The 20035-nt window shown below is 41.7% G+C and overlaps 1 protein-coding gene across 2 annotated transcripts in view; it reads left to right on the top strand.

Moving 5' to 3' along the window:
* Positions 1 to 2797: 2797 nt before the first annotated feature.
* Positions 2798 to 20035, top strand: part of TYRP1 (tyrosinase related protein 1) — a 34950-nt gene continuing 17712 nt past the window's right edge. The window contains exons 1-2 of one of the 2 annotated variants that reach the window (XM_077148189.1): positions 2798 to 2901; positions 19476 to 19945. In XM_077148189.1, coding sequence (XP_077004304.1) covers positions 2852 to 2901; positions 19476 to 19945 — 520 coding nt within the window. In that variant the 5' untranslated portion in view covers positions 2798 to 2851. Of the gene's footprint in view, positions 2902 to 18893; positions 19074 to 19475; positions 19946 to 20035 lie in introns of those variants that run through there. The other variant, XM_077148190.1, reaches the window with a different exon arrangement.

The raw sequence follows: 20035 nt of genomic DNA, 5'->3' as shown, positions 1-20035 counted from the left end.
TATATTTCATTCAAACAACAACCAGAAAAGAGCAGGGGTAGCTATACTAATATCTGACAAATTAGAATTCAAATGTAAAATAATTAAAAGAGTCAAAGAAAAAGACACTGTATTAATAAAAGGAACAATTCCAAAAGAAGACACAACAATCATAAATATTTATACACCAAGCCACAATGCTCCAATATACATGAAGAAAATACTGACAACATTGAAGGGAGAAGTAGATACCTCTACCATAATGGTTGGAGACTTCAATTCCCTACTGTAATCAATGGATAGAACATCTAGACAGAGAATGAACAAGGAAACAAGATTTTGAATAGCATGATAAATGAACTAGATTAAATAGATATTTACAGAACATTACACCCCACAAAAGCAGGATACATATTTTTCTCAAGTGCTCATGGATCATTCTCAAGGTTAGACCATATGCTGGTTCACAAAGCAAGTCTCAATAATTTTTTTAAAAAATGAAATTATACAAAACACATTCTCAGATAATAATGGAATGAAATTGGAAATCAATAGCAGGAAATGGACCTGAAAATTCACAAATATACAGAAGGTGAACAACACACTCTGAAACAACCAGTGGGTCAAAGAAGAAATTGCAAGAGAAATCAGTAAATATCTTGAAGCAAATGAAGATGAAAACCTAACTTATCAAAATTTATGACATGCAGCAAAGGCAGTGCTGAAAGAGAAATTTATTGCCTTAAATGTCTATATTAAAAAAAGAGCAAAAATTAAGGAATTAATTGTTCACTTGTAAGAACTAGAGAAAGAACAGCAAACTAACTCCAAGCTAAACAAAAGAAAAGGAATTATGAAGATCAGAGCAGAAATAAATGAAATTGAAAACATGAAAACAACAGAGAAAATCAACAAAATCAGAAGTTGGTTCTTTGCAAAAATCAATAAAATTAATGGACTCTTAACTAGACTAACAAAAAATAAAAGAGAGGGGATACAAATAAATAAAATCAGAAATGTAAGAAGGGACATAACCACTGACCCCACAGATATAAAGGAGGTAATGATAAGATAGTATAAGTAACTATATGCTAATAAACTAGACAATGTAGATGAAATGGACAACTTTCTAGAAGGGCATGAACAACCAACATTGACTTGAGAAGAAATAGATGAGCTCAGCCAAACAATCACAAGTAAAGAGATTGACTCAGTCATCAAAGCTACCAATAAAGAAAAGTCCAGGGCCAGATGACTTCACATGTGAATTCTACTAAGCATTCAAGAAAGAGTTAGTACCAATCCTGATCAAATTCTTCAAGAACAATGAAGAGGAGGGAAACCTACCTAACTCATTCTATGAAGCCAACATGACCACAATACAAAACCAGACAAAGATATTACAAGAATAGAAAATTACAGACCAATCTCTTTAATGAATATAGATGCAAAAGTACTCAACAAAATACTTGCAAATCAAATTCAGGTTGATTACATTGGACTGCTCCCTTCATAGACAGGGCAGCGATTTGTTTGAACTGGAATAGACACATACTCTGGATCTGAGTTTGCTTTCCCTGCATGCAATGCTTCTGCCAAAACTACCATCTGTGGACTTACAGAATGCCTTATCCATCATCATGGTATTCCACACAGCACTGCTTTTGATCAAGGAACACACTTCACAGCAAATGAAGTGAGGGAATTGCGCATGCTCATGCAATTCTCTGGTCTTACCATGCTCCCCATCATCCAGAAGCAGCTGGATTGATAGACCGGTGGAATGGCTTTTTGAAAACTCAATTATGGTGCCAACTAGGTGGCGATACCTTAAAGGGCTGGGGTAATGTTCTGCAGGAAGTTGTATATGCTCTGAATCAGCATCCGCTGTATGGTGCTGTTTCTCCCATAGTCAGGATCCATGGGTCCAGGAACCAAGGGGTGGATGTTGTGGGGCACGCCAAAAGAGAGAGCACACAATTCAAAACTGCAAGCCAATTTGGAGTCTTTATTAGCTGGCTGACGACTGCCTCAGAAACTTCCAAGAAGAAAGATTCAGAGAGCAGCCCCCAGAGGTTTTCAAGGTATGCTTATAAAGGCTAAAATCATGTGGTTTTGCAGTTGCTAGCAAGAAGCATGATCATAGAAACAGAAAAATGCCATTAGCTGTTGCCAAAACACATCCCGTTCCCTCAGTTCCCTAACATTGGTTATTGTTTAACTCTTGGGGACATTCTGCCCCCATGTTGTTGGGACTTTCCCTGCTTGGGCCTGATTGATTGCTCCTGGCCCTCCACATTCCCCACTGGTTTTATGAGAGAATCAAATCATTGTTTCTTCATTTTGATTATAAATCTGTTGATATTGGGTTTTAAGGACTAATAATTTAACAGTTTGTATTATTATTTTTTTTTGCACGTATGAGGTTAGACAGTTGATCACACAGGGTCCAAACATTAAGCCTAATAATCTGAGAATTAGGGGCCCTGCTATGGCGATCAAGAGCATGGTTAGCCATGGATACCAGGAAAATAAGTTTTTGTACCAGTTGGTTTCAGTTTTTTGGCATTCTTCCTGCTCTTCTAACCTTCTTCGGACTAGGAATAGTCTATTTTTAATTATTTCAGAATGATTGGCGCAGAAGTAGCAGGTTTCTCCAAGGGCTATGCATAACCCCCCTTGTTTCAGAAATAGGAGATCTAAGCCTCTGCGGTTTTGGAGGATGGTTTTGGCCAGTGAATTTAGGGAGTTTTCCAAATGACTGACGGAGCTTTCTAATTCACTAAGATCCAGATCAATTTGTTTGCTAAGGGTTTTAAAATGTTGGTCCCCAGTGAGAAGGGCTGAAGTTCTGACTGCAGATGATCCTGCGATGCCCAGTCCGACAAGGAGGCGCGCTAAGATTGGGGCTTGCTTGGCCTGGTAAGTGGTTTCTAAATGTTCCCTACCTCCTTCCCCCAAATAACAATATACTTGGGAGATAATATGAATTAAAATACAAAATTCCTTTTCGACTGCCATTGTTGGGGGAGTTACACAGGGGGTGATGCTGGATGTGCAGGCAAACCAAGTACCATTAGGGGCTACAAGGAGGCAGTCCCTTCCACCTGCGGTTGAAGTTAAAATGTCCTTTAGTGACATGATGAGACCTCAGGAGTCACTATAGGGGGATTTGGCTAGATTAAAATTCTCAGAATAAGTACAGATTCCCTGCCCTTGGAGATCTCCTAGGGTGAGTTTCGGTTCCTGTCCCCACCTGCACAGGTGTTGACCTTGTGCTTCCTGGACTGAGAGGTTTCTGATATGGGTGTCTGTGAGGCCTAGGGAGATATAAGCTCCTATTCCTATGTAATAAGGGGGTTCAGGGGTTAAGCAAAGCCAACAGTTTTCAGTAAAAAGTGGATTGGTTTGATTCATAAACTGGAAAACTGAATTTAACAGTTTTTTAGGGGAGGGAGAGGAATTTATTTGGGAGTTTGGGGTAGCATAGGCTTTTGAGCTTGAGCCTACCAGAGGCAGGACCCTGAGTTTGGGGGGGCTGTGCCAGTTTTATGCCAGGGTTGAGAGCTCGATTAGGTCCTATGGGATTGTCCGCTTTATGGGGAAGGAACCTTTGAATTGTGAAAATGGTCCCTGGGTTGTAACTTGAGACATATAATCTTAATCCCCAAGTTTTTCCACTCACCCAGGTTTGGCTACTCCAGGAAGGGATAGTAATAATTATTGGGTTACAGGCGCCTCGGGTGCAACTGTTGGGGTTATGGGCTGGTGCCCTTGTTAAGGTTATGAACAGGTCTCAGTTAGTCCATTCTGCTATTGTTTCACAACCCCAGTTGACACAATAATATTGGCCTTTCCTTTGGCAGTTTAAATTTCCCTCTGCAGGACAGGCATAGTATTGGGTATGCCATAAGCCTCTTTCTTGGTGGGGGGGTAGCACACCCGTATCTGATCATGTTACCATAACTCCCCTTTCCTAGGTGTCCAAACAATTGGCAGAGATCAAAGTGGAGGGTTGGTTGGGAGGGAGTGGTGGTTGTAGCCACCAGTACTCCATCCACCATTTTTGTGAGTTCCCAGGTATAGTTTAAAACCTTGTGAGAGTTTTTTCCCGTGACCCCTACCAGAGATATTAAGAGGAACCAGAGGGATTTCTGGAAAGTCTTATTTTTAGTGGATCCTCAGTTTGCTGGATAGTCCATTTTTCAGGGATCTGGTCTGGGGAGGCCTTTTTTATCTGGGTGTGATGAATCTAGTGCCATTTTCCCACAACTTTCACTGCCATTGGAGATGAGAGGATCACTGCTGGGTCCCATCCACGGGCCCCCAAGGTGGCTGGCTGAAGCTTCTTTATCCAGACTAGGTCTCCAGGCTGCACCTGAAATAGATCTTTTTTAGGGGCAGGATTTGTTGGTCCTGGATGGGCTGCCTTCACCAGTTTCCGAGTTTGCTGGGTGGTAGATTGCAGGGCCTGTAATGATTTTAGAAGAGAATGGTTATTTAATTCAGCTATTTTTCCTTCCCCCAATTTAGGGATTAGTGGAGGTGGTCATCCAAACATGATTTCATATGGGGTAATTCCCTTAACATAGGGAGTACATCTAGTTTTTAGGAAGGCAAATGAAAGGAGACTCACCCAGTTTTCACCAGTCTCAAGCTTTAGTTTATTTAAAGTTTCCTTTATTGTTCTATTTATTCTTTCAACTTGCCCTGAACTCTGTGGCCTATAAATACAATGTAATTTCCATTTGATATTTAATGTTTTTGCTAACAATTGGGTAACTTGGGCGATGAACACCGGCCCATTGTAGGACCCCATTACAGTCAGGAGGCTGAATCGGGGGACAATTTCAGAAGCTAGTTTTTTTACTACTATTTGTGCTGCTTCGGTTCTGGTAGGAAATGCCTCAATCCATACAGAGAAGGTGTCGATGAAGACTAACCAGGTAATATTTCCATGAAGTCTATTTCCCATTGCTCCCCTGGGGCTTGTCCCCTCATCCTGGTTCCTTGGGGCAATTTTTTCCCTTGGCCGGAATTTACCTGGATGCAGATTTGGCATCAGGAAGATACCTGCCGGGCTTGTTGTTGCAATCAGGGAATGTAGTAATCTCTCTGTAAGAGTTCAGTTAGTTTCATACTGCCCCAATATGTACTTTGCTGAACCTGGGCAACCAAATTGTGCCCCAGGTTCTCTGGCACTAGGATTCTCCTGTCTGGGAGAATTTTCCAACCATCCAGATCTGTTCTAGTGCCCAGAGTTTCTCCCAGTCTAATTTCTTCCCCAGGATATTTTGGATGGCTCGGCAGCACTCACCCCAGTAAAACAGGAAGTATATGCAGCGTCCCCACTGGTTTTTGGGCAACCTCTTTTGCCATTTTATCAGCTTGGGCATTTCCTCTGGCAATTTGAGTTTTGGCAGTCTGATGTCCTTTGCAATGTATAACGGCTGCCCTTTTTGGTAACCAGATAGACTCTAGCAAGGTGAGTATTTCTGGTATATTTTTTATTTCTTTTCCTCCCCATGTCAAAAGTCCCCGCTCTTGATATAGTGCCCCGTGGACATGCGCAGTTGCGAAGGTGTATCTGCTGTCTGTGTAGATGTTGACAACCTTTCCTTTTCCCCACCTTAGAGCCTGGGTCAGAGCTATTAATTTAGCCTTCTGGGCCAAAGTCTCATGTCCTAGAGCCTGAGCCCAGATGACCTGGTCCACAGTTATCACTGCTGCCCCCGCATACCTGATTCCCTCTGAGATGTAACTGCTTCCGTCTGTATATAATTCTTCATCAGGATTTGGCCAGGGGTTGTCGGTGAGATCAGCCCTCAGGTTTGTGAAAGATTCCAAGATCTCATGACAGTCATGGATGGGCTCGGGCGGGTCATCATCCAGAAGCAAGGTGGCAGGGTTAAGAGCCACCGTTTTTAGGAAGCGGATTCTCGGGGGATCCAGTAGCAATACCTGATACTGGGTTATCCAGGCATTTAAGAGCCATCTCTCAGGCGGGCTCCTTAGTAATGTTTCTACTGAATGTAGGGCCACTATGTGTAAATCCTGTCCCAGAGTTAATTTAGATGCCTTTTTTACCAAAATGGCAGTGGCGGCAATGGCTCAGAGGCAGCTTGGCCACCAGCCGCCATATAGTCTAGTCTTTTAGACAGGTAGGCAACTGGCCTTTTCCATGGTCCTAGCATTTGGGTGAGGACTCCTTTTGCTATTCCTCAGGTTTCAGCGACATGTAGTTGAAAAGGTTTGGACAGGTCAGGCGAGGTTAAGGCAGAGGCACTTACAAGCACCTGTTTCAGTGTTTTAAAAGCTTTTTGCTCAGCCTCGGTCCAAGCTAGAGCTTCCTCCTTTCCCCTGTGCTAGTGTACAGGGGTTTTGCTATTTCTGCAAACCCAGAAATCCAGAGCCGGCAATATCCAACTGCTTCCAAAATCTCCCGTACCTGCCTTTCTGCTTTTGTTGGGGTATTTTTAGGACAGCTTCAATCCTATTAGAAGACAGAGCTCTTTCTTCCCCCTTCTAATTCATACCCTAAGTATGTTGCTGAGCTGGTACAGAGTTGGGCCTTTTTGGCTGAGACCCAATAGCCTAACTGGGCTAGTTCCTGTAACAAGTTTTTGGTTGCCTTTTTGCAGTTTGACAGATTATTAGCTGCCAGTAAGAGGTCATCCACATATTGTAGGAGGGTTATCTCTGGATGCTCTTGTTTAAAATGAGCCAGGTTCTGACGTAAGTCTCTATTGAACAGGGTGGGGGAATTTTTGAAACCCTGTGGCAACCGAGTCCAGGTTAATTGTCCCGAGAACCCCCACTCTGGGTCAGTCCATTCAAAAGCAAAGATGGGTTGATTTACCATGGCCAGGGGAAGCAAAAAGAAGGCATCCTTTTAGTCCAGAACAGTGTAGACTTACTGGCTGGGAGGTAACAGGCTTAAGAGTGTACATGGGTTAGGCACAGTGGCATGAATGGCTTCAATTTTTTTGTTTATCTCTCAGAGATCTTGTACTGGCTGGAAATCATCAGTCCCGGGTTTTTGGACCAGGAGAAGGGGGTGTTCCAGGCAGAATGGCAGGGGACTAGAATACCTGACTTCAGGAGTTTTTTGATGTGGACTGCAATGCTTCTCTTAGCCTTAAAGCTTATTGGGTATCGTCAGGCTTTAACTGGGGTGGTGGTGCTAGTTAGCTGGACAACAATGGGGGGCCAGTGGGTGGCTAGTCTCGGTAGGTTAGTTTCTGCCCACACACTTGGTTTTTTTTTTTTTTTTTTTAATTTCCACAAATATGGGCCTGGGGCTGGCAATGCCACTTCTGCAGTAAGTTAATACTCTTCTGATAAGGGGCAAGTGAGGAGGATTGCCGAGGGGTTTGTATTGAAGGAGAGCTCAGTCGAATCGTTTTTGAAAGAGATGGGGGCCTGTAATTTCTGGAGAAGGTCTCTCCCCAAAAGGGGGTATGGACACTCCAGCATTATGAGAAGCCAGTGGGTGACAGCTCCTTCCCCAAGGTCAGTGATCCTGGTCTTAGTCCATGGGTAGGACTTCGTCTTTCCCGTTGCTCCCTGCATGGGGATTTTTCCTTGGATACGGGCCCTTCTGCCTGCTGGAGGATGGAGAAAGTCGCCCCAGTAACCACAGGAAATTTTATAGGCTTGCCTCCGATTTCTAAGGTGACCTTGGGCTCCCGGGGGCTCAACAGAATGAAGCCCCAGCCCCGTCAATTTGGCTCTTCAACCAGAACAGGGGCCGGTTTCATTCCTTTAAGTTCTTTTCTAGGGCATTTATTTTTCCAATGTCTTTTTTTTTTTTTTTTTTTTTTTTGCAGTAGGCGCATTGGTTTGCACCTAGGTCCAACCTTTTTCCTTGGTTTCCCTTTCTTTTTTAATGGTTTTTTGTTTACATTTTTGTTTTTCCTGTTTAGCCATTGCGGATACTAAAATTTTGGCTATTTTTTTGGACTGCATGGTCACGGGTCATCTCTGTTATTAAAAGTCTTTTGGGCAATCTCTATCAGTTTGGACAGCACTTTACCCTCAAATCCTTCTAATTTCTGTAATTTTTTTCTTATATCTGGGACCAACTGGGTGACCAATGCTATATTTAAGGCTCGCCTATTTTCAGGTGCCTCTGGATCTATAGGGGTGTACAAGCGGTATGCCTCAAGGAGGTGCTCAAGGAAAGTAGCCAGAGATTCATCCGGCTTTCATACGGTCTCACTTACCCGAGATAAGTTGGTTGGCTTCTTGGCCATCACTCGTATCCCCCGGAGCAGAGTCTGGTGATACCAATTGAGAACCTTCTTACCTCTATCAGTGTTGGGGTCCCATCCGGGATGGGTGGAGGGGAACACAGCCTCTAATCAGGTTGTTTCAGTAGTAGGCTGTCCGTCAGGTCCAAGAGTTAACTTTCTCACCTCTCACCTGACTCGATCTCATTCCTCAGAGGTGAAAAGGGCCTGGAGGAGCTGTTGGCAGTTACCCCACGTGGGCTGGTGGGTAAAAAAGACAGTCTTCAAGAGGGAGATGAGCCTTGGGGCTCTTCAGAGAAAGAGGGATTCTGTTTTTTTCAATTATACAGATCGCTAGAGGAAAAGGGGACATAGACCATGAAAGGTGGGCGGTCGTCCCCCAGGGCAGGGCCAACCTGCCTCAAGCATAAAATTGGAACTCCGGAAGAATCGGTGATTGTGAACGAGAAGAGGGGTGGTAAGCAGAGCCCCTTCTGGTATGGGGGGAACTGAAGGGCACCTCCCAGCTATTAGAGGGGCTGGTTGCCGCCTCTTGGCTGTTTCTCCCCTCTGGCCTTAAAGGGGGCAGAGGGGCTGTTGGGTATGGGGGAGGGTCTATCAAGAGCAGATCCTCCAGTGGTCCTGTCAATACTGGGATCCCATTAGTTTTTTCTTTTTGAGAGGTTTTTATTAAGAGGGCCATTTTGGCTCTGGGAGGGGTGTCTTTCTTTTTGGGAGTCCAGGCAAGACCATAACCACTTGGGTTTTTCTGTTAAAATTTCAATCCAAATTAGCATATAGGGGATTTGGTCAGGGTGGCCTGGATCACCAAAAATCATCCTTTGGACTTTATAAGCTATTGATAGGTCTGTGGTTCCCTCAGGAGGCCACCCAGAATCAAAAGTTGGCCACTCCCTTGAGCAGAATTTTTCCAAGTCGAAGGCACTGACAGTGGTTCCGTAGTCTGAGGCCTTCTGCTGAAATTCCTGGAAATATTTCAAAAAACATTGAAGCGGAGTACAGACAGATGAACTTGACTGACCCATAGAAATTATGACAAAAACAACCCAGAGTGTGACGAGACCAACAATTGAGAGGAGGGACAAAATGAACCAAGACAAACAAAAGCCTTACCCCTAATTGATTCCTAACCAGAATCCTGGGCAACGTCTTGCTCCGGGACTGGACCTTGGAAGTAATGCTGCATCCAGCCTTCCAGAGGTCCTCACTGGATCCAGTAACAGACCTGTACTCACCGGTGAGGTTTCCAGAAACAGATGACACCACCAGATTTTGTATAATTTTGGAGGGTCTTGTTGAACCAGCCTGGTTCCTGGTCCTTGCCTGGGGCAGTGGAAGGTCTCTCTGAGGCCTTCCCCTATGCCGGACCTCAGTTCTGGGGGTGATCCCCAGGACCTGTGGTCACCAGATGTCCCGTTAGGGACGATCTTGCTGTGGCCTCCAAATGTTGCCAGGCGCACCAAAAGAGAGACCACACAATTCAAAACTGCAAGCCAATTTGGAGTCTTTATTAGCTGGCCTGTGACTGCCTCAGAAACTTCCAAGAAGGAAGATTCAAAGAGTAGCCCCCAGAGGTTTTCAAGATGTGTTTATAAAGGCTAAAATCATGTTGTGGTTTTGCAGTTGCTAGCAAGCAAGCATGATCATAGAAGCAGAAAAATGCCGTTAGCTGTTGCCAAAACACATCCCGGTCCCTCAGTTTCCTAACATTGGTTATTGTTTAACTCTTGAGAACATTCTGCCCCAATGTTGTGGGGACTTTCCCTGCTTGGGCCTGATTAATTACTCCTGGCCCTCCACAGTGGAAATGGGAGTAGCACCACTTACTATTGTCCCTAGTGATCCACCAGGAAAATTTCTGCTTCCTGTCCCTGTGCCCTGAGCCCTGCTGGTCTACAAGTTTTAGTTCCAAAAGGGGGAGAACTTCCACCAAGAGAAACAACAACGATTCCATTGAACTGGAATCTAAGACTGCCATCTGGTTACTGTGGGCTACTCATGCCCCTGAATCAACAAGCCAAGAAGGGAATTCCAGTATTGGCTGGGGTAATTGACCCTAACTATGAGGGGGAAATAGGACTTCAACTACACAATGGAGGTAAAGAAGAGTTTTCTTGGAATATAGGAGATCCCCTATGGCATCTTTTACTACTACCATGCCCTGTGATTCAAATCAATGGAAAACTGCAACAACACAATCCAGGCAGGACTACTAATGGCTCTGAAACTTCAGGGATGAAGGTTTGGGTCACCCTACCAGGCAAAGAACCATGGGGTGAAGTGCTTGCTGAGGGTAAAGGGAACATGGAATGGGTAGTGGAAGAAGGTAGTGATAAATATGAGCTATGACCACATGATCAGTTATAGATACAAGGACTGTAATGCTGTTTTGTTCATGTTATAATATTTTAAGTTGTTAGATATCAAGTTTGAGAATGAATATTACCCAAGGACTTGCATCCAATTCTGGAGAGATTTAATGTGTTTTTATGCAGGATAGTTGAGTATTGTTAGGTGAAAGAAAAATGTGTGTTTTACTGTTTTTTATTTAGAAATTAGGTATGTTTTAAGGTGATATGTATAGCTACCAAGTTGACAAGGGATGTACTATCATGGTTAGGTTCATGTGTCCACTTGGCCAAGTGGTGGTACATGTTTGTCTGGTTGGGCAAGTGCTGGCCTGTCTGTTGTGATGAGGACATTTCATAGAATTAAATCATGATCATGTCAACTGCATCCACAGCTGATTCCATTTGTAATCAGCCAAGGGGAGTGTCTTCTGCAATGAGTCATGCTTAATCTAATCACTGGAAGCCTTTTAAGGAGGATTCAGAAGAGACAGTCTCTTCTTCCTGCTTTGGCTGGTGAGCCTCTCCTGTGGAGCTTATCCAGACTCTCCATCAGAATCATCGGCTTCACAGCATGCCCTACGGATTTTGGACTCTGCGTTCCCACAGCTATGTGAGACATTTTGTGATGGTTTGGAAGGATATATGTTCCCTAGAAAAGCCATGTTTTAATCTAAATCCCATTTCATAAAGGCAAAATAATCCCTATTCAATACTGTATATTTGAAACTGTAATCAGATCACCTCCCTGGAGATGTGATTCAATCAAGAGTGGTTGTTAAGATGGATTAGGTGACAGCATGTCTCCACCCATTTGGGTGGGTCTTGTTAAAAGAGGAAACACAAAAAACAAAAAAAAAAACAAATAAATAAATAAATAAATAAAAGAGGAAACATTTTGGAGAATGAGAGAGATTCAGACAGAGCAGAGCAGAATGACATAGCCACGAGAAGCAGAAATCCACCAGCCAGTGACCTTTGGAGATGAAGAAGGAAAACACTTCCTGGGGCTTCATGAGACAGGAAGCCAGGAGAACAAGTTAGCATATGACACCATGTTTGCCATGTGCCCTTCCAGATGAAAGAGGAACCCTGACTGTGTTCACAACGTGCCTTTCCAGATGAGAGACTCTGACTGTATTTGCCTTGTGCCTTCTCACTTGAGAGAGAAATCCTGAACTTCATAAGCCTTCTTGAACCAAAGTATCTTTCCCTGGTACCTTAGATTGGACATTTCTATAGACTTGTTTTAATTGGGACATTTTCTCGGCCTTTGAGCTGCAAACTAGCATCTAATTAAATTCCCCTATTTAAAAGCCATTCCATTTCTGGTATATTGCATTCCAGCAGCTAGCAAACTAGAACACACTTCTATAAATTTTATATTTGTGAGTGTATATATTGTTGATTCTGTTTCTCTAGAGGACCCTAACTGATACACTGGCTATTAGGGAAATGCACATCAAAACCACAATGAGCTATCATCTGACACCCACTAGAATGGCCACTATCAAAAAAACAGTAAAAGACAAGTTCTGGAGAGGATGTGGAGAATGAGGCACACTTACCCACTTATAGTGGGAATGTGAAACGGTACAACCACTCTGGAAGGCAGTTTGGCAGTTCCTCAGGACGCTAAATATAGAATTGCCACATGATCCATTTTAATAATCCCATTATTAGATATATATTCAGAGGACCTGAGGGCAAGAACACAAAATACTTATAGCAGCATTATTTACTGATTGCCAAGAGAGGAAACACCTCAAATGTCCATTAATGGATGGGTGGCTAAACAAGCCGTGGTGTATACTATGGAATACTATGCAACTGTAAGACAGAATTAAGTCACGAAGCATGTAACAATATGGATGAATCTTGAGGACATTGTGAAAGTAGCTGAAAAAAGGACAAATACTGTATGGTCTCACTAATATGAAATAACATTAATGAGTGAACTTTGAAAGTTAACATTAAGAACACAGTTTATCAGGAGATAGAAAGAGGGTAGAGATACAGCATTTGGTACTGAAAGAAAACAATTTGTGCGACAGGTCTGATTGTAAAAATTCAGAAATGGATAGCACAATACTACCTGATGGTAGCACAATAATAGAAGTACAATTAATGAAGCTGAATGTGAGTATAATTGAGGGAGAATGGCTGGGGTTTCAAATGAAACCAGAAGGAAAAATAGAGGATAAAGACTGAGATAGTATACTTAGGAATGCCTAGAGTGCACAATAATGTTGATTAAATGTACAAATATAAAAAGGTTTTTGCATGCAAGAGAACAAATGAATGTCAACATTACAAAGGGTTGAAAATAGATGGTGTACAGGAAAAGGTACAATCAATGCAAGCTAGGGTCTACAGTCAACAGTAACATTGTAATATGCTTCCACTGAATATACAAAGGCATCATGACAAAACTAAATGTCAACAAGGTGGGGGTGGACATGGGGAAGGGTTTTGGATTCTATGTGGAAGAAAAGGAAATGTCTTCCCATAGATTATGTTGGTGAAGGCGTATCTATTTAGGTTGGATTATATGATATATGAATAAAACTGTTTGAAAATTAGCAGAGAGAAAAAGTGCAAGAAAAAATGTAGAGAAAGAGATATACCTATTCACTGTTGGTAGGGAAGCTGAAAGGTGCAGCCCCTCCAGATTGTCCTTCAGAGGACAGTGTGGTGGTTCCACAGGCAGCTAGGGGTAGGGTTGCCATATGATCCTGAAATCCAGTTGCTCAGTATATACCTGGAGGAACTGAGTGTGGGGAAACAAATGGACATTGGCACACTGGTGTCTATGGTGGTAGTGTGCACAATCCACAATGGATGAAGGCAGCCTAAGTGTACAACGACTAGGGAATGGAAGGTGGAACTATGGTGAATATATACAATAGACGACAGAGCAGCAGCAAGAAGGAATGAAGTTGTAAAGCATGCAACTTGGTGAATGAACCTTTAAGGACTGTATATTGAATGAAATGCCAGAAACAAAAAGACAAATATGCCTCACTCACATGGACTAACTATAATATAAACACTCAGTAAACAGAGTGTTCATTTAAACATTTAAATAAACCTAAAGTTGAGAGCATGGGTTATCAGTTGGAGTCTATTGTAAAGGGTCCTAGATTGTAAGCTCTTATAGCAGTCACATGCATTCATGACTTGTAACTGATATTTCTAAATTCTGAGATATTGAGCTGTTTGTTTATAACCTAGTCATTCCCAGAAATTTCAGGCATTTATATGTCACCTGTTACTCAGAATTAGAGCTCTGAACTTATGAAAGTCAGCAGTACCCCATACAGGAACTGTTTAAAAAGTTGAAAAAGGGATCTGAGTTCAAGTAGAGACATGAATGAAGCTGATCTGGTTAGGACTGGGGCAGATCAGAATACAGGGTAAAGGATGATATTGTCCATATTTTAAAACTCCAACCTTTGTGTGAGACCAAAGGGAGAGATGTTTAGTTGATGCAAAATTTAAATTTTAGTAAGTACATTTCCTAATTTAATTTGTATGGTCAGTTTAGTTGAACACTATAAGGACGTGGAATCTTGAATAAGATGTGAGATTTTGTTGGCTTCTCCAGGTTAGTATAAAGCCTTGATAAATCCCAGAGTCACCTGGGCAGTGAATAAAGAAGCATTTTCAAGGTCCTCTTGGGATTGGAGAGAAAAGAAGAAATATTCAACTTCCCCATTTGGAGAAATTCTGATAGTCTCACATGCAGTGGAGACTACCAAATCAATAGGCCAAGCCCTCTAACTTAGGTTTCATCCCTATGAAATTTATTACAGCAAAGGATAGGCTAAGCCTACTTAAAACTAGCCTAAGAGTCACCCCCAGAGAACCTCTTTTGTTACTCAGCTGTGGCTTCTCCCTCTCTAAGTCAATGCAGCAAGTGAACTCACTGCCCTCCCCACCGCTACATGGGACATGACTCCCAGGGGTGTAAATCTTCCTTTCAATGTAGGACAGAAATCTCAGGTTGAGCTGGGACCTGGCATCAAGGGATTGAGAAAAGCCTTCTTGGCCAAAAGAGGGAAGAGAGAAATGAGACTAAATAAAGTGTCAGTGGCTCAGAGATTTCAGAGTCAAGATGTTATCCTGCAGGTTATTCTTATGCTTTATATAGATATCCCTTTTTAGTTTGTGGTATATGGGAGTGGCTAGGGGTAAGTACCTGAAACTGTTGAGCTGTGTTCCAGTAGCCTTGATTCTTGAAGATGATTGTATAATGATACAGCTTTTGCAATGTGACTGTATGGTTGTGAAAATCTTGTATCTGATGCTCCTTTTATCTACAGTATGGACAGATGACTAAAAAATATGGATAAACAATAAATAATGGGGGACAAAGGTTAAAACAAATTTGGTAGATGGTCAATGAGAAGGAGCAGGTAAAGTGTTTGGTATGTATCAGTTTTTTCTTTTTCCTTTTTTTTTTCTCCTGGAGTAATGCGAATGTTCTAAAAAATGATCATGGTGATGAATACACAACTATGTGATGATGTCATGATTGATTGTACACCATGTACAGAATGTTTGTATGATAAGATTTATCAATAAAAATATTTTTAAAAGAACATAACTGCAAACTCCTAAACAGTATGTTAGCCTCCTAATATCAGAAGATACTGTGGAAGTTGAAGAACAATCTAAGAAAACTTTCCTTATCTATCAGAGTAAGATCTTTTATGAATGCTAATAATCAAAAATGTATAGTATTGACACAGGGATAGTTAAATTCACCAATAGAACAGAATATTAACTCTGGAAATGAATCCTTTCTGTGCTGGTTTGAAACTATTATGTATCCCAGAGAAGCCGTGTTTTAATATTGATCCAATCTTGTGAGGCAAGACCTATTGTTTAGGGTGGGAAACTGTAACTAGATTGCTTCCATGGAGATGTATCACACCCAGTTGTGAGTGTGACCTTCTAGTTAGAGTACTTCCATGGAGATAAGACACACCCAATTGTTGGTATGGTGTTTTGATTAGATGGATAAGTGACCCCACCCATTCAAGGTGGGTCTGGATTATTTTACTAGAGTCCTTAAAAGAGGAAACATTTTGGAGAAAGCTCAAATGCAGATGCTTGGGGAACAGTTGCTTCAGAGCTGACAGACACATGACTACTTGGAGATGCTTAGAGTGCCAACAGAGAGAGCAGACACCTAGACACCAGCAGAGGCCAGCAGACATTGCCACGTGCCTTCCCAATGAGATGCTAAGAAAGCCAGAACCTGGAGAGAAACGAAGGAAGCCAAGAGATAAAACTCAGCTCTGGAGAAGCCAAATGAGGAACCCCCATGGGAAACAGAGGCTGAAAGGGAGCAAGGGGCTAACAGATGCCAGCCACATGTCTCCCCAGCTGACAGAGGTGCTCTGGATAGCATCAGCCTTTCTTAAGTGAAGGTAACCTCTTGTTGGTACCTTAATTTGGACATTTTTGTGGCCTTAGAACTGTGAACTTATAATTCAATAAATTCCCTTTATAAAAGCTATTCCATTTCTGGTATACTGCATCCCAGCAGCTTTCTCAAACTAAAACACTTCCCTATGTGAAAACTTGAAAGTGTGACATTGCAGATGAGGGAAAAGAATGTAGCTCTCTGCAAATGGTACTGGAACAATTGACTGTGACATGGAATAAAAAGTATCGTGGTGTTGACTAGACACAGTCCCTGTTGTTTCTTTGCTTGTATTTCTGCCACTTGTCACAGGGGCGATGTTCTCTCCTTCTCTTCTGGGTTTCCACTGATTTGGGGCTTCTTTTTGTGGCTTTCTTTTTATAAAGTCTCTTGTAATCTGGATTAAGGCCCATCCTACTTCAGTTGACCACAATTTAACTAAAAACATCTTCAAAAGATCCTATTTCCAATTAAGTTCACACCCACAGGGAGGTGGATTAAGATTAAGAACATGTCTAAATTAGGATACACAATTCAACCTACCACACCCAGACACGACAACCACTAACTGTAAAATAAAAAGTTGATATAATGGCATTTTGTATTCATCAAAAGACTGTACAAAGAACGTGAAAATTAAACCACAAACTGGAATAAGATGTTTTCAGTACACTTATATGAGATTAGCATTCAGACTATATGAAGAAATCCTATATATCAAGAAGAAAAGCAACAAAATAAAAAAATAGGTAACTGGAAATGTCTTACTATAAGGTAAGCAGGAATAGTATTAAACCATAAAAGTGTTCAAAGTAAATGCAATACCAGGTGTGACGTTAGAATTGTAAATAACTTGACTAATCACTTTAATTTGCTGAAACTTCCATTTTTACTAAGGAAACTACAAAGAAGAAACAAAAAGCAACTGAGGCAGGCTGACATACCAACAATCCTTTGCAGAGCTAATTAAGATCCCTGCCTCCATGGGAAAGGAGGAACTGTGATGAACAGTCAGGCTGAAATTAGTGAGTCTGTCTCTCTTCACCAGATAAGTCCACTCCTACACAAGCATTCTGCCTGGGCAGCTTTTGCAGATTTATGGTATCCAAAGACACTTTGCCCCAGTCAACTCATAGCTCACATCCTCCTCGGCTCCCCCTCCCCGTTCCCCCCCATACCCTTTCTTTGTTCTAAGCAGGTATATAAACTGCTTCCCCACCACTTTTCTGTGAGCAGTAACTTTCTTTTAGTTCTGTTTCCATGCGTGTCACTTAGCTCAATAAACTTATTCTGCACCTTGCTTTTCAGAGATTGTTTTAAACTTAGCACATGCTACATACATATGATGGGCAAAAATAAAAAAGCCTGTTACACCAAGTGTTAGCAAACAGGTGATCAATAAGAAGTTTTGAGCACTGCCAGTGGGAATTTAAACTGATACAAGCACTTAGGAAAATTGCCTAGAACTATCTTGTAAATATTTACAAACCCTATGACTAATTCTTATATATAAATTCACCAGAAGACACTTAAAAGAATGTTTATAGCAACATTGTTCATAAGAGCCAAAACAATTCCAGGAAATAATTGAAATATTACTAAAAGGAGAATGGATAAATATATTATAATATATTCTTACAATGATCTATCAAACTGCCATAAAAAACATTTGAAATACTGCTACATGCAGCAAACTGGATAAATTTTAAAGACATAGGATTAGTGGAAAAAAGATCAAGTCACTAAAGTCTACTTACATAGTAATGATACCATTTTTGTGATTCTAATTAATACACAAACCTAAGTGTAGAGATCCAAGGGGAGAAAAGAAAAAGGAAGTTTTGCCTATGTATATATGGGACCAGTCATAATCAGAATTTTTTTCTTTTTTTAAAATCATTTTAGGGAATATACTAATGTATATTAATGGATCACTGTTTACAAAACAGACCAAAAAATAGAATAAAAGAAAAATTTTAGATCCACAGACACATATTTTAATAATCGTGGTTTGATATGGTTTTAATAAACGTGTTGATGGCATAGGCATTGGGCTTACATACAGGAGATTTTTTTTTTATTCTTTCTGTTATCTTAGCTTTTTCATTTCTCAACCCTTCCTTTCTATATTTTTTTGCACAATTTTATAGCTGAGAATCAAATAGGAGAGCTAACCCTGATCATGAATTCTGATAGCCTTTGTGTAGGAGTTTTGTATTTCAAACTATAGCTTAGATTTGAAGATGAACTTCATAGACGGGGATTCTCAACTCCAGAAGAAACTTCCTTTTGAAATATTTGATTCCCTTATGCTCGGTTCTTTTTGGTTTAAAACTTCTTACAAAGGAAATAGGAAGTAAGAAGCCATTTAGTGGGGAGCTTCTAAACAATAGAAGCACAGGGAGACTGTGATGTTTTGTCGCAGATAAGAGACCAGCCCGGAGGGAGAAGATAGAGTTGGAGTACCCAATGTGTCAAACTCAGCAGGCACCACGGCAACCAATGCCATGTGACTTGCTGTAACTATAGCTGATGTCTTTTCTATGGTAATTATTCTCTCTAGAAATTATAAGAATGACAAAAAAAAATCTGTTTTTGAAACAGCACAATCCAAAAACTAACATCAGGTGCAAGTATTCTCCTGGTCCTCTTATCACGAAGGAAAATTAATTATTCTCATTTCATCCTCTAAAGATGTGCTGCTAATGGGAAAATAAATAAAATCTCTAAAATGAAAACAAAAGCCCTCTCAGTCCCCTTGAATGTGTTCCAAATTAGTGCCTCTGACCTTTTCTTAAAACATTAAGCATCACAAGGAAAGCAGCGGGAAAGGAATCATGTGCTGAACAAGTACTTAGAGGGCAGAAACACTCACTGAAGTGAAAGGGAATTAGTAAAGGATGGAGAAGACCAGCCCCTCCCAGTTTGGGTGAGCAGATTTGGGATTAAATATCAAGCAGAATGTCACATGCAATTAATAGCTCTGACAACAGCGGACAAGCAAGTATAAAACACTCGGCTCTAAGAGCGGCTCACAGAGAAGCCCCTCAGGATTTTAAGGTACTGGTGAGAAGCCCTAGGGTGGGACGGGTGAACTCCCACCAAAACTACTAGGATGGGGGACTTTAAATCATAGAAGTTATTAACTTAACTTGCTGGAAATCTGCTCCCAAGTCTTCTTACAGCTCCATGGTTAAATGTAAGGAATGATGGTAACCTGCTACTGAATGCTATTAATAAAATCCAGGATAAGTTTAAATAAAGAAAATTCAGTGAGTGGAATAGTGGAATTAATTGTGTAGGTCTTATACATGTCAGTTTTTTAAAGGTAAATTTCTAATTTTAGTGATTGTTTGAAATGCCCTTTCACAGATACTTGAAAGTGTTTTGAAGGTAAGTTGGGAAGGGGTCGTGCCATTTATGAGGCTCTGTATAATTCCATCTTGCTTTTCCTTTTTTCAGCTGGATTTTTATATATGCACCTCTGTCTTCTCTACCCAAAGGGCTGGAAACTAGAGATTTATCTTGCACTCTTCCTTCAAGCAAAATGAAAGCTCAAAAACTCCTCTCTCCAGGTTACGCTTTCTTCCCCTTACTGCTTCTTCAGCAGGCGTCTTCTCAGTTCCCAAGAGAGTGTGCCACCGCTGAGGCTTTAAGAAGTGGTGTGTGTTGCCCAGACCTGTCCCTGCAGTCTGGCGCTGGGACAGACCGCTGTGGCGCGTCACTGGGGAGGGGCAGGTGCGACGCCGTGACCGCCGACTCCCGACCCCATAGTCCGCAGTACCCACATGACGGCGCAGACGACAGGGAGGGCTGGCCCACGCGCTTCTTCAATAGGACGTGCCACTGCAACGGCAATTTCTCAGGACACAACTGTGGGACTTGCCGTCCTGGGTGGACAGGAGCTGCTTGTGACCAAAGGGTCCTCACTGGTAAGTGGGAATGTGAACTGGGAACAGAGTTCTGCCTGAGGCTTGATGCTTTTAGTAGAATCCTAAGTCATTGGAGCTGCGGGAAGCACT

Source organism: Tamandua tetradactyla, chromosome 2 (genome assembly GCF_023851605.1).
Source record: "Tamandua tetradactyla isolate mTamTet1 chromosome 2, mTamTet1.pri, whole genome shotgun sequence".
Lineage (NCBI taxonomy): Eukaryota > Metazoa > Chordata > Mammalia > Pilosa > Myrmecophagidae > Tamandua > Tamandua tetradactyla.
This window is presented reverse-complemented; position numbering and strand designations above follow the sequence as displayed.